Here is a 12549-nt window from a genome sequence, read left to right as displayed (position 1 = left end):
CGGTCCGGTCCACTGCATTTAGGATTCATTTTTCTATCTTAATCACATGACAACAGAACTAAGGATTAACTTTTCATGACCAATATCATGATAAACCACAATGCAGTACATTCTGACTTTCATTTTTATTCCTATGATTCTTATGTACTGTTTTTTTCAATAGATCTTTTTCCCCTTATAAAGATAAATAGAGAAAAAAAATTGTCAACGGAACCAGCATGCCCCATGATGTGGAACTGTCTGACTTGGTGGCTCAGGAATGTAACCTGTGATACCCACAGGTGACAATTCCTTGAGACCAAGAAGTGTTGTAGCCTAACTACTGGGCACAAAGATAAAAGATAAGAAGCACTTCTCATATGTGCATTTCTTACCCATGATGGGAATCGGTGCAGCGGTGGTGTGGGAGGTTTACATCCCGGGTCAAGTGTGCCAGACTCAGAACTCACAGCTTCTCTTTGCTCTGTAGGTAAGTGGTACATTCCCTCACACATTCCAGCTTCTCCCCTCAGCAGGCCACATTCTGTCTCCATCTTCTCCATTACTCCATCATCATCAATGTCTGTCTCCTCTACATGCCCACAGCCAACTGGAGGGTCTGTTATGGGCTGGAAAGTGCTAGTCTCTAAGTGCTTTACCTGATGGAAAGAATTAGCCCCTGACTGTGGTTGGCTGTGATGTCTCTTGGCTAGCTGGATACTGTCTCTTGGTGTATTGGGTGTTCGTATTTTTGGAAACGTCATACTACTCCCAAGGCTGCACTCCCTCCCTGGAAAGAAGGAATGTGCTGTAACAGCTGATGTTGACACAACCAAAGGTGGCGCAGCAGTTTGGAGATGGCCCTCAAGCATGCTCATTATTTCTGCTGAGGAAGAGGAGTCCAGCTGGTGGGAATGGAATCTAGCACTCAGATCATCAGAGAAGCGGGTGCTGTCCAAACCCACTTGTTGCAATGTGCTCACAGTGCTACAGTTTCCTTCCAAAGGTGATTGGAAGGTCAAAGCCTCAAGAATTCTTGTGGTCTCAGCTGGAGTGTCCAGTGATATGGGACCAGAGCACCCTAAACCATGTTCAGAACTTATGGTTGGAAATACGTTTTTCTCTGTGGAGAGATTCCAGCTTGATTGGTCAGATATGAGCTTCAGCATGCTCTGGGAAAGCAGAGATTTATCCTCTCCATTCTCAGTAAAGGTGTCATTGGCAAAGACTATGTTTGCTGAAGAGAGGACATGTTTGGAAGGTCCTGTCTGACACACCTCTCTTAAGCCAGGTGCAAGGAGAACAGATTTCTTCTCTATCTTCTCAGCAAAAGAGGCCTGTGATGCTTGGGGCTTCAGGGAATCACAGCAAAGGGATTCAAAGGGAGGAATGTTGGTCATATCTACAAGGAAGGAGAACATATGGTTAAGGCATTCAAACACTTCAATGTCTTCAGTGTTGCTTCCTAGTGTACATTTAGTTGTATTTCAATAGCATCCTGGCCTGTTTAGGACTATACAGAACAGATGGCTGGGCACAATTATACATTTATAATTTGGAATAGCACAGAATATATGAATAGGAAATTATTAATCACTGTTTCTGACAAAAGTGAGATTAAGGAGTTCCCAATGAAATTAGGCAGCACATTTGAAGTTTACAGAAGGAAGATTTTTTCCCCAGACAAAAAAGCAAACACAATGCTGCAGACAGGCCAGAAAAAGTAATGTATCAATAGTACAGAAATTCTGGCCAAGGAACTTCCTAAACTACTGAGCGCAGAAGCTGGAAGTGTATATAGAAAGAAGGACAGCTTTACTTGCATTATTTTGTATGGTCCTTCCTGGAATGAGAACAGCCAACCAGGAGATGGGATACTGGCCTAGGCAAGCTTTCAGTCTAATGCAATATAGGAGTTTTTATTCTTATCTATACAACTATGCGTCCTCTCTTAATACATGAGAAAGAAGTGCACCTATCCACACAACACTTTGCAAATACAACAAAGTGGCCAGAACACTGCTTAGCATAGGTTTTGCTTTTAGTGGACCTACGATGATTTAACTCATAAAATAATCTGGTATGATTCTAGGCATTCCTGGGGGCTAGATGGGGCTTCCAGCAAAGATATGGAGACCTTCTTAAACATCACAGCAACTGAGGAGTTTACTCACTTTTCAAGAATTTCCCTAGAGCTTTTTGTTTTCCTTTTGTGATATATGACTCACGCAGTGCTTTATGTCATGATGTTTTATAATATAGTTTTGTTGTAAAATCTTTTTTAGTTCTTTCCCTGCCCTTTCAGTTGCTATGTTAGAGGATGACATAAAAGATAGATACTAGATTACCCCTTTGTTCTTTCTACTTAGTACTTACACTTTACATTTATTATACTTTCTTCCTTTCTGTAATTATTAAAGATTATCTCAATTCTACAATTTCCACCAAATAGCAGCTTTAGAATATAAAAAAGTGGGGGTAAAACTTCGAATGGCAGAGGATGTTTGATTGACCTTGGCATTTATACTTATTTCAGCCTGACTGAAAAAGAACCAAATCATTAGATGCTTTGGAAATTGCAAAATATGGGCAAGCATGACTCTGCACAGCTATTGCTGAAAATGCTGCCTGAATATCAAATTCTATGGGTATTGCTTAACCATCCGTGGGATTGACAAGGAAATAGAAACAAAATGAAGACACAAAGTTACAGAGGGAAGAGCAAACAGCAGAATAAATTACTGTTGACAGCTGAGAGGATGAAACCGGCTCTTGGAAACAGCTGAGAAAAAGACAATCATGAGAGCATGACCTTGGCACTTAATTCACAAGGAACTGAATGTTAGCAAAGCTAACACATAACAATGGCACACACAAATCCTGGCACATATTTTCCCCTGACCCAAAGGTAAATCATTAGTGTAGACTGAAAAGACACCATTCATTTTAAATATTACTGGTATTTCTGCAGCTTCCTAGATGTGACAGGAGATTAAGAAGAAGCTGTTACTATTAGCACAGCAAGAAAGAAGAGATTTGTCTCTCTGCAGAGGCCTCTGATTTCAGCCTGGCAAACTGAGACTAGTGAGGGATAAGAGGAGAGGGCAGTGCTGTTTACTGCCCATAGAGCTGGGATCCAGGGCACACTTAATACCAGATTATTAACGCAGCTTACCAGGCATTTGCTTTTTGTGAACAGTCAGAGCCAGAGGGGATGAGAAAAACCCAGTCATAAAGCACTTCACTAGAAATGTGGTGGGATTTAGAAGGAATTTTGCCCTAGTCCCTTGCTGTGGAATAATATGAATGCCAGAAAGACTTCTGCAGGAAAGAAATGTCCCCTACCCACATGCCCAGTGAAGTTCTGGAAACTAGCTCATCTTACTGTGACCAAACAATTTTTTTTTTTTAATTAAAAAATAAAAATTTAAAAAAAGTAAGAGAGTTTCTTTTTCAAAGTTGGTTACAACAAAAGGTGCTGAATCCAAGTCTGGAGACCAAAGTTTTCCATACAGTTACCAAAGAACTGCAAAAACCCAAAACACCATAAGGAGCTTTCTCCAACCCAACCTGATGGCACAGAGGAGCCCAGATCTTAAAGGCAGACCACAGAGCTGCTGCCTTGGTTCATCCTGTTACTCAGTGCACATGCCAGCAGAGGTTCTGTGTGGATGAGAATTCACACATGGAGATACACTGAAACACATCAGTGAATGGAGAGTTCTACTAATATTTCAATGAATGCTTCCAACTCAGGAGCTTAGTGGCTTATTTTAATGGCAAATGTAGATTCTAACAAAAAAAAAAAAAAAAAAAAAAAAAAAAAAAAAAGAGTCTACACTGAATTGTTGATTGTTGGTGGGAAAAAAATCAAGAGTTAAGGCAGATAAGCATGTTATTCCCATCTTAAATATAGACCCAACTATGGAACAGAGCCATTCTACTGCCTGCTGTCACAAGTTTTAATTTGTGACAAACTTAAGAATACAACCCAGGAATGCCAACTTCCACTCTTGTGGTGGTTACTAGGCTGCAGTGTCAGCTGAACACATTTACCTTGCAATGTATCCTGAAGAGCTTCAATTTGCTCCATCAGTTTCTGATTACAATTTTTCAGGTGATAATTTTCTAGCTCAAGCTATGAAAGAAGAATAATAAAAAAGGAAACATAATGCAAAATTGTGAGCACATGTGATCCACTACGCAGAACATGCCTTCATCTTTATTACTTTTAAGTTTCTTAACAAGGGAAAAAAAAGGGTGAGTTTATCAGTCACCTTGAATCCTTTTAATCAGCAACAACACTAGACAACCCACCTAAAATACTTTGCTGTGCTTTCTCAAACAGCAAAATATTCTCTATATGAACTATTGGCACTTCTCAAATATGTCTTTAGATTTACTCCCCTGCTATGGCTAGTCATTTACTCCTGTTGCAGAAATAACACTCATGAAAGAGAGAATCAAAAAAACATTATCCAGAAGGAGCATTTGTACCATCTCACCCTGAATGTAGTAAAAGAAGATCCCATGGATCCAGAGGAGCAAAGAAAAAAAGGAAAAACCAAATCAACATTAAGGGTGCATTTACATTTCCAATTAGGGCATGAGAGACTCTTTGCAAATTTGCCTTATGCCTTTACTTGAAGAGTCTCACCATCCATTTTTAAACACAGCAATGGTACACCCAGACAGATTTTCCTCTTGAAGGAACCACCTGTGGTGCTGTCTTGAGTAACCCACTGGTAACACAGATGCCAAGCTCTCCAGCCGGCAGTGATCCACTTGTGCATGCTATGCACCTGGAATCAGCATCTGGCACAAACCTCATTGCCAGTAAAGACACAGTGCAAGTGTATGGTCCTGGGTTCACAGCAGGCCACACCAAATCAAACCCTCTGCTTCCTCCTTTGTGCTGCACCAGTAAGTAACCTAAATGCACCTTAAGTTATCTCACACAGGGAAGAGAAGCAGCAGAGCAGTTCAGTGGATTATCTAGGCAATCTAATGACATTACAAAGTCACATCATAACATAATCAGTGCCCACAAAGACTGCTTCTCCCAACTCCAATAAATTCCCTTTCTGTCATAAACTTGGAAATACATGTTTTTAACTTGGAATAAAAGACCAGGCTGCCCACCCCCAGCTGAAAACTACTACTCCATCTTTAAAACTGTATGCTGACCCACTGCTGTCTTTGTTTTTCTAGAGGATAGGACCAGATAGAGGCATAAATCCACAGGATGGATAGAAGAGAGAGGTTAGAGATGAAAAATACTGAGTAATAGGAAAACAGCATTAGTCAGAAGAGCAAAGGACATGTTTGTGTAACAGGTATTCTGTCACACAGGAACAGAAACTTCATCCAGATGAAAGACAGAGAGGTAAAAGAAAGCTAGATAAAAGCCACTTGTGACTAGTCAATCTTCAGAAACTGCTTTTGCGCACTGGTGACTTTACAGTCATTTATAGTTTGCCCAAAAAAGTGAATAGCCCTTGCTAAGAGTGATGACCCCAGCCCTACAACTGAGTATGTGCAGGGCCAAACAAGCAGACTGCCCCTGTGGCAGACTGACTGTCCCTGAACTGTTGTCCTACATAGGAACCCTCTGACAGTGCAGCCACTGTACTTATATGCCTTGAAAACCTGTCAGAAAGCCAGAAACTTACCTCCCTGAGCTTAAATGTTACCCACTCTTTGATCTTGGCAGCTTTCTCTTGAACAATTTTGGCTTCCTCAGTCCTCAGCTGCTTCTGTGCCAAAAAACCAAACCCAACATTTGATGCATTAGTAGAGTACAACTAACTATTCTCAGTGAGTTACAGCATCAAGAATGACTGAAACACAAAAGCTCCCATTCCAAATGTAATATTTAAGACTGCTACTTGCATAAAATTTTCAGCTGGCCTCTGAAAAAAAAATCAAGCTCTAATTTGTCTTACATGGTCCCTAGAGTTAAATTCAGAGGCTTGTTTCAAAAGTTTTCTGTGGAATAGCAAAATCAAGGTCAGTAACAGCCTTACCATAGTTTGAGTAGAGTCTGCAACTTCTGTTTCAGATGGTTTTGCAATGTCACTGTTTGCTGTTGAGCATCTGTAGTGTCCCCCCAGCCTACACACACATTTTTGCCAAAGCTAATAAGAATTAAGCAGTGCCTATAACTGATTAATAAAATATCAAACATTCCAAGCAAAAGGGATTCAGTTGCTGTAAGCACGAGTGCAGAGCGGAATTTTTCAAGGTGCACAAGATGCAAATACCAACAACATTTAACACACACAGACACACACACACACAATATTCTCATAGAGAAAGCAAATTTAAAAAAAAAAACTCCACAACCTGACCTTGAAAAACATCAAGATCATGCCTAGGATCTGCTAGGTGGATTTCAGATGCTATAAGTAGTTGTGTGTTTACATTAGAACAGGTTCTAGTCCACAAAAAGGTGTTATGGCAATACTGTCAATTTCCACAATGACCATTGTTCCCCCAAGTATCTGCTTGGGTAATATTACTACATCATTTTTTGCAGCTGTGTTTTCTCAGCTGTGTTTTTAACTTTTCTGGAAATTTCCTTTGAAAGATGCTGAATTAACACTATGATCACCTGAAGCTTTCTGTTTTATCTTCTGTGTGGCTTCATCAGAAGCAACATCACTGAAATCTCTCCTATTTACATAATGATTTAAACAATTGCAAGAAGAAATCAGTTCCAGGAGCAACAGAGGGAGGAAGAGAGGAGGACAATATGCTGTATGGTACATCTGCTCTGGCTTCTACAGTTAGGGGGCAAAGATAATGCCTTCTGGTAGCAGTTGGTGGTTTACATGTTCTATTGTTTTTTCTGAAGTAAAAAAAAAATACCAGTAATTATAATTATAAAAAACATCAGTCCTTCCCCCCACTTTAAATTTTTCACACTGATGAATAGAATCCACAAAATTCCCCACATTTTCACATCACTTTTAATCACCATATGCTATTTATCACTACAACTGCACATTTAAGGGCTCTTATTCAAGCATGTTTACTGACTTTAAAACAGGCCCTAGCAGCATTATAGGCAGCTGTAACATGAGCATAATGAAATAAAAGCAATCAACTCAGATGCTTCAAGAAGATTTATTTATTTTATACGACTGTGCATGTCCTAATCATCAAGTCTCAACCTCTGCAAGAGTTAGAATACTAGATGTGCCTACAGGTCTGAAATGATCTGGCACATGTAGTAGGTCTACCATCTCTGAATGTCCATCACATGGGAGCTGGCTTTGAATCTGATCTGGACTTGTCCTAGAACACGGTCCAAGAGGTGAAAGATTCAGATTAGTACATTATATGGTGAAGTGCAATGTCAAGACTTTATTTAGGGGTATAAAGCAGAACAGTGACACGATGACAGCATTGTCACCATGCACAGTAAGCCCTGGCTCTAAGCACAACCAATTCACTCAGGCACAGCAGCTATAGATACAGTTATTGTGCTTTAAGTTCCAAAAGCAATTAGAGATTCTTTCTGTCCCACACACTATTGTGTGGCCCAGACATGACCTCAGTGTTCTCTTAATGATGCTCTGAACTCCATGGCTCTTCCCATCCCAGTGAAAACAAACAGGATGCCTTACAGGGACCCTTAGTAACCTTCTAGCCCTGCCACCATCTCATGCCATTCTGAAATTAAACCAGTGACTCTGATAACGAGTATTTCTTGTCTGGAATTGCCAAGCTTTGGCTTTCATTTCTAGAAGGTCATTTTATCTCTTGTTGCTGGAACAAGATTTCTACTAACAGCCCTTGAAATAGGGGGCAATTAGTTCAATGTAACTCAAATGGCCAAGTAATTTTTTTGTAAAATTTTACTTCTATTTAAGTTATTTACTTAGCAACACATAAGAATACCTCATTTCTCATGCTATAAAAACCACAGGGCAAGGCCTTTACTAGGACTGAAATACAAGCCCTGCTGTAACTGTAGTACCTTCCTTCCACCAACTGAAAGAGACTAAGAACTATCCTGAGAAACAGTTGCTTTTTTATAATGACATCTGAACAAGAGATGAACTATGCTAGAGGACTGCTGAAGACTGGGAAAAGACCCTTCCCAAGAAGCAGCATGAACAGAGTCAGAGATGGTTTTGCAAAGCAATCGCTATGCCAAAAAGCCAGAGAAACACTGTGACCAGACTGTAGCATTATAATGTGGGGTCTCAGCACTAACATAAGGAAGTCCTTTAGGCACATTGACTGATCTCCAATAATGAAGAGACATGGGCTGCTGAAGCTGAGTGGATGTTTTGTCTGAAAAGGAAAGAGAAGATCTTACACTGGGCTGGGCATCTATTCTGGTTTGAAAGCAAAACTAAATCTTGGACAGCATTATCTTATAGCTGATCTGGAGGCAACTGAGAGACTAACTTTTAATGACACATAGTCCCTATCTTTGAGATATACATTACAAAACCCCTCTAACTAATGAAACCTACAGGCCTCCCTGTAGAAAAACTCCCTACCTGTTTTGCTAGCTGTGTCTCTAATTTATTGATCAGATCCTCCTTTCCTTGCATTGTACACATCAGCTCCTGGTATTTCTTTTGCATGGTGCTGTCAGATTCACCAGTCTTCACATCAGCAAGTTTTATCTTCTCTTCCATAACTCTGACCTGTAATGGTAATCAGAAGGAAATTGAATAAACCCAAACACCACCAAAACAAACCAATGTAAATCAAGGAACTGCTTGTGTATTGGTAAGAGAATGAAAATCAGTGAGAATATTTGTGGGTTTCTTATTTTTCAAGTCAGGAAAGGAAAAATAAAGCATCAAAAACCACAACATCCTTCAGGTCACACTTAGTTCATATCCACATTTGTGGAAGGAACATTGTCCATTCATTTGTAATGCTGAAGCAGTAACAGATGCAAACTGAACTATAAGCAGATAAATGCATCATGGCTTGTAAGATATTACAATCAAATTATTAATTAAAGACACCATACAGGCACCATAGTCTCCATACACATATGGACATGGTGCATCCCAACTTTCTCCTTTGTAGTATCATGCCCAGTTTTTTACCTCATTCACTACCAAGGCATATACCACAAACCCCTGGCCATTTGCTTCAGATTAAAATTTCTACAGGAAAATGTACTATGGAGACCCTTCATCCTCCTATCCCCAGCTTAAGACATTGTTATGGCAACTCCTGTCTTTCTGCCAAGTCTTTTTTCCAGACTGCTAAGGAGTTACAATGTTTCATATTTCAAAAGATTTGCCGTTTTTGAGCTCCTGTCAGTGTCAAGACTTCTTCATCTCAGCAAGAGAAAGATCACTGTAGTGCTCCTTCACTACAGACAAAGTTTCAATCCACTAAAATCCAGTGGCTACTGAAGCATTTCTGTTTTTTAGCAAATTTTTAAAATCTCTTTGCTTTGTTCAAAACCTTTGTCTCTCAATAATGCCACTCTGTAACACTACACCATTTTATTATTACTTCATTCTATTACAAGCCTTAATTTCTAAAGATGAATGGAATCCCTTCAATTTAACTCAAATGTACTAATTGCAGCATTTGATGATGGGAAAATGTCTGGTCCCAACACACCTCAAATAAGCTAAATCTGCAAAGAAACCAACTCCAAATACCATAAATTTAGGATGAACTTAGAACCGGAAAGACAGAACACAGGGAGCAATGTGAGCGCTTCACAGAGTCTGTGCAAGAGGTTTTGTCACGCTCTGTTGAGCAGCCTACACTTCATACTTGCAGAAGCTGTGTTTTGTCCTCCTGTCTGCCTGTATTAGGCAGAGAAGCAAACTGCCTCTTCCTCATACTGAATCAGAAAGGTAAGCGCTCAACATCCGAGCCAGAAAACTGAGCCTGCTGAGTCGGATGTGCTTTCATTAGAGTTTAGGGCGATTATAGTAAAAAGAAATGGCCCCTCCTTCCTGTCTGATGCCCAAATGCTGACTCTGTACTAGAGGGCTCAGCAAGGGGACTGCAAACATGTGATTTCCTTAATTGAGGTTGGCAGCTACAGGGAGTCCATTGAATTAACAAATCCAAAACCCCAGACTCCTGGAGAGAAAGATAACAAGGGATTTTGCACTTGATGTGGAGCCCTCTCATTTGTTGGCTGCCTCTCATTCATGGTGAATGTACTCATTAGTGGAAGGGAATGGTCCTACTCTTATGCTGTCACTTCTTCAGGCTGTCAGGCAGCAATGCAACATTTCTCTAGGAACACTTATCTCTGGATGTGGATAAGGCTGCTGGAAAGGCAAACACTGAGGGTTGCTAGTCTTTAGGACCAGCCAACATATGGCTACAGAACTGCTGGTGGCAGGTGAGTGAAGGCAAGCCTCATTTCTGCTGGTGGCAGGTGAGTGAAGGCAATCCTCATTTCTGCTACACCTTCCCAGCCAAGTTCTCCCTTTCTTGCCCATTCTTGGACCTGGATTTGACTTGTTCTCCATTCTGTCCCTTGCTATCATTGCATCGTATCATATCCTGGGCACTCTGCTCCTGTCATTGAGGTGTCCGCTATAGTATGAAGCCTTCACTGGCCAGTGGCAATCACTGTATTTCCTGATGGTGTTGTCATAGCTGTCACTTTTGCCTGTATTTGTGTTACCTTTGCCTGTCTTGGTTGGGTGTGAACGTACTGATACCGCTCTTGAGAACAACTCTTGTTCTTCACTGGAAGTTGCTGGTCTAGCATAGAAGCCAATAGCACAGTGTCAAGACATAGCATCTTTCCTAGAATTAAGCTGGCCAGTAAAAAAATCAATTTGATGTCAATATCATACTGGTGGGGAAAATTATGTTCTGAAGACATAATATCTTTCCAGGTACTCCAAGTTCTTGATTCCCAGGTGATATGTCTCCCAGCACTTATAATACTGCCTATTCAGTCCTTCACTTCTGAAATAATCTTTGACAGTCATTCTTGGCTGTGCAGCTTTTAGTTCTGCCCTTCAACCTATGACTTAGTGCTCAGTCCTGCAGCTCTTGTCCAGCTGGAGGGAGCTCATTCACTTCAAGCCTTACCTTCAGCAGTGATCTGCAGTGATCCAAGAGTTCAAACCACCTGGCCCATTTTGGCCCTTTTGTTTCTATAATACTCCTTAGAGTGCAGAATGTCTGCTTCTCAAAGGTCTATTATTCTCTATAGCCTGTTCACAAGCTGAAGTAAGCCTCTCTCCCCTTCTCCATTATTCAAGAATGATAGAAGAACTAGTTTAGACAATATGCCTAATTTTTAGATGATTACAGAAATAGACAATTAATACAGCTTTTACTGTTTTTCTCCATGGACTCCTGAGCCAGAGCAGTAATTACTAAAAAGTCCAAAACAAGTGATAAGGGTGTGTCTGCAAAACCTACTTCTTTCACAGAACCTTCTCTACTTGTAGACAAATCCTCACCAGTACTCTTAAGTATTTGTTTCCTGAGAACCTTCCAATCAGCCTTATCTTTGCAATCTAATCCTGAGGTACATCATCCCCTTCCTTTTCCACAACCAAGCATGCCTATCATGGATGAGGGTATAAAGGCTGTGAAGCTGACAGGAAGGTGTAATGTGCTTGTTTTCACTTAGGGTTCAACATACTCAGGCACCTACTCACAGCTAAGGCTCACAGACTGGGAAGTAGACCAAAAAATCCATTCACCACTGTAAATCAGTGTTTCCCTAGCAGGGCATAGCACTGCAGATTGCTGTCTGTATGCTAGACTGGAAGGAATTTAGAGTGAGTTAACTGCTGGACTTGTACTAGAGCCACCATTAAAGAATCTCTTACCTGTTTCTCTGCATCCTCAGCTCTTTGCTCTGCTTCTATCACTCTCTGTTCCAGTTCCTGCATCTTCAGAGACAGAAAAGAAAGAAGAGGGGGAAAGAAAGAAAATAAATTAACAACACCTGAAAATTCATCTTTTACTCAGTACTTGTTCAAGCTTACAGATCTTTGGCATATTTTGAGTTAACTGGACAGCTTTGACCAGAAAAAAAAAGCCTTTGACCTTTTCCAGTCTTCTGCCTTACTTTGAATACACCGGAACCATTTTCTCATTAGTGAGCTTCATCATTCATTACATGGGTCAAAGGAATACTTCCAAAGTCTTGACCTCATCTCTACAATTCACACACCATGGGCTGCCCCTGCAAGGAGCCTGTCTACAGCGCACCATTTTCCCTGATCTTATTTCAGCTACAATTCACTCACATTGGTAAATAAAAATGAATGTATCTTGGAAAGCTCACAGCAGGTTCTCTATGATGCCACATGATAACCACTGAATACTTTGCTTTGGCTTCCAAAGTATCATAGACTCATAACTGACAAGATTAACAATGATTTTAATTTTCCTGTGCTTCTTTTCTTTTTAAAGAGCTTTGAAAACTGACAATTATGTGATTCAACATCTGAACATTGCTGCTATCAAAGAACATTAAATTTAATTTTATCCTGAATGTTTGTAAGTTACTTCATTCTCATAAAATTCAGATGTACCTGGGGTTCTTCTAATAATGTACCAGTACAGCCCCTTTTTTGTTTTTTTGGT

The 12549-nt window shown here is 40.3% G+C and overlaps 1 protein-coding gene across 8 annotated transcripts in view; it reads right to left on the bottom strand.

The window, feature by feature from the left end:
• PLEKHH1 (pleckstrin homology, MyTH4 and FERM domain containing H1) overlaps positions 1-12549 on the bottom strand; it is a 56725-nt gene that overhangs the window by 29989 nt on the left and 14187 nt on the right. For all 8 annotated transcript variants that reach the window (XM_085582058.1, XM_085582064.1, XM_031505005.3 and 5 more), the window contains 5 exons: positions 11787-11849; positions 8496-8645; positions 5652-5735; positions 4036-4117; positions 375-1381 (listed from right to left, as the gene is read on the bottom strand). In XM_085582058.1, coding sequence (XP_085438184.1) covers positions 375-1381; positions 4036-4117; positions 5652-5735; positions 8496-8645; positions 11787-11849 — 1386 coding nt within the window. The remainder of the gene's footprint in view (positions 1-374; positions 1382-4035; positions 4118-5651; positions 5736-8495; positions 8646-11786; positions 11850-12549) is intronic.

Source organism: Lonchura striata, chromosome 5 (assembly GCF_050655825.1).
Source record: "Lonchura striata isolate lonStrDom1 chromosome 5, ASM5065582v1, whole genome shotgun sequence".
NCBI lineage: Eukaryota > Metazoa > Chordata > Aves > Passeriformes > Estrildidae > Lonchura > Lonchura striata.
Note: the sequence above shows the minus strand (reverse complement) of the source record. Positions and strands in the feature narration are given on the sequence as shown.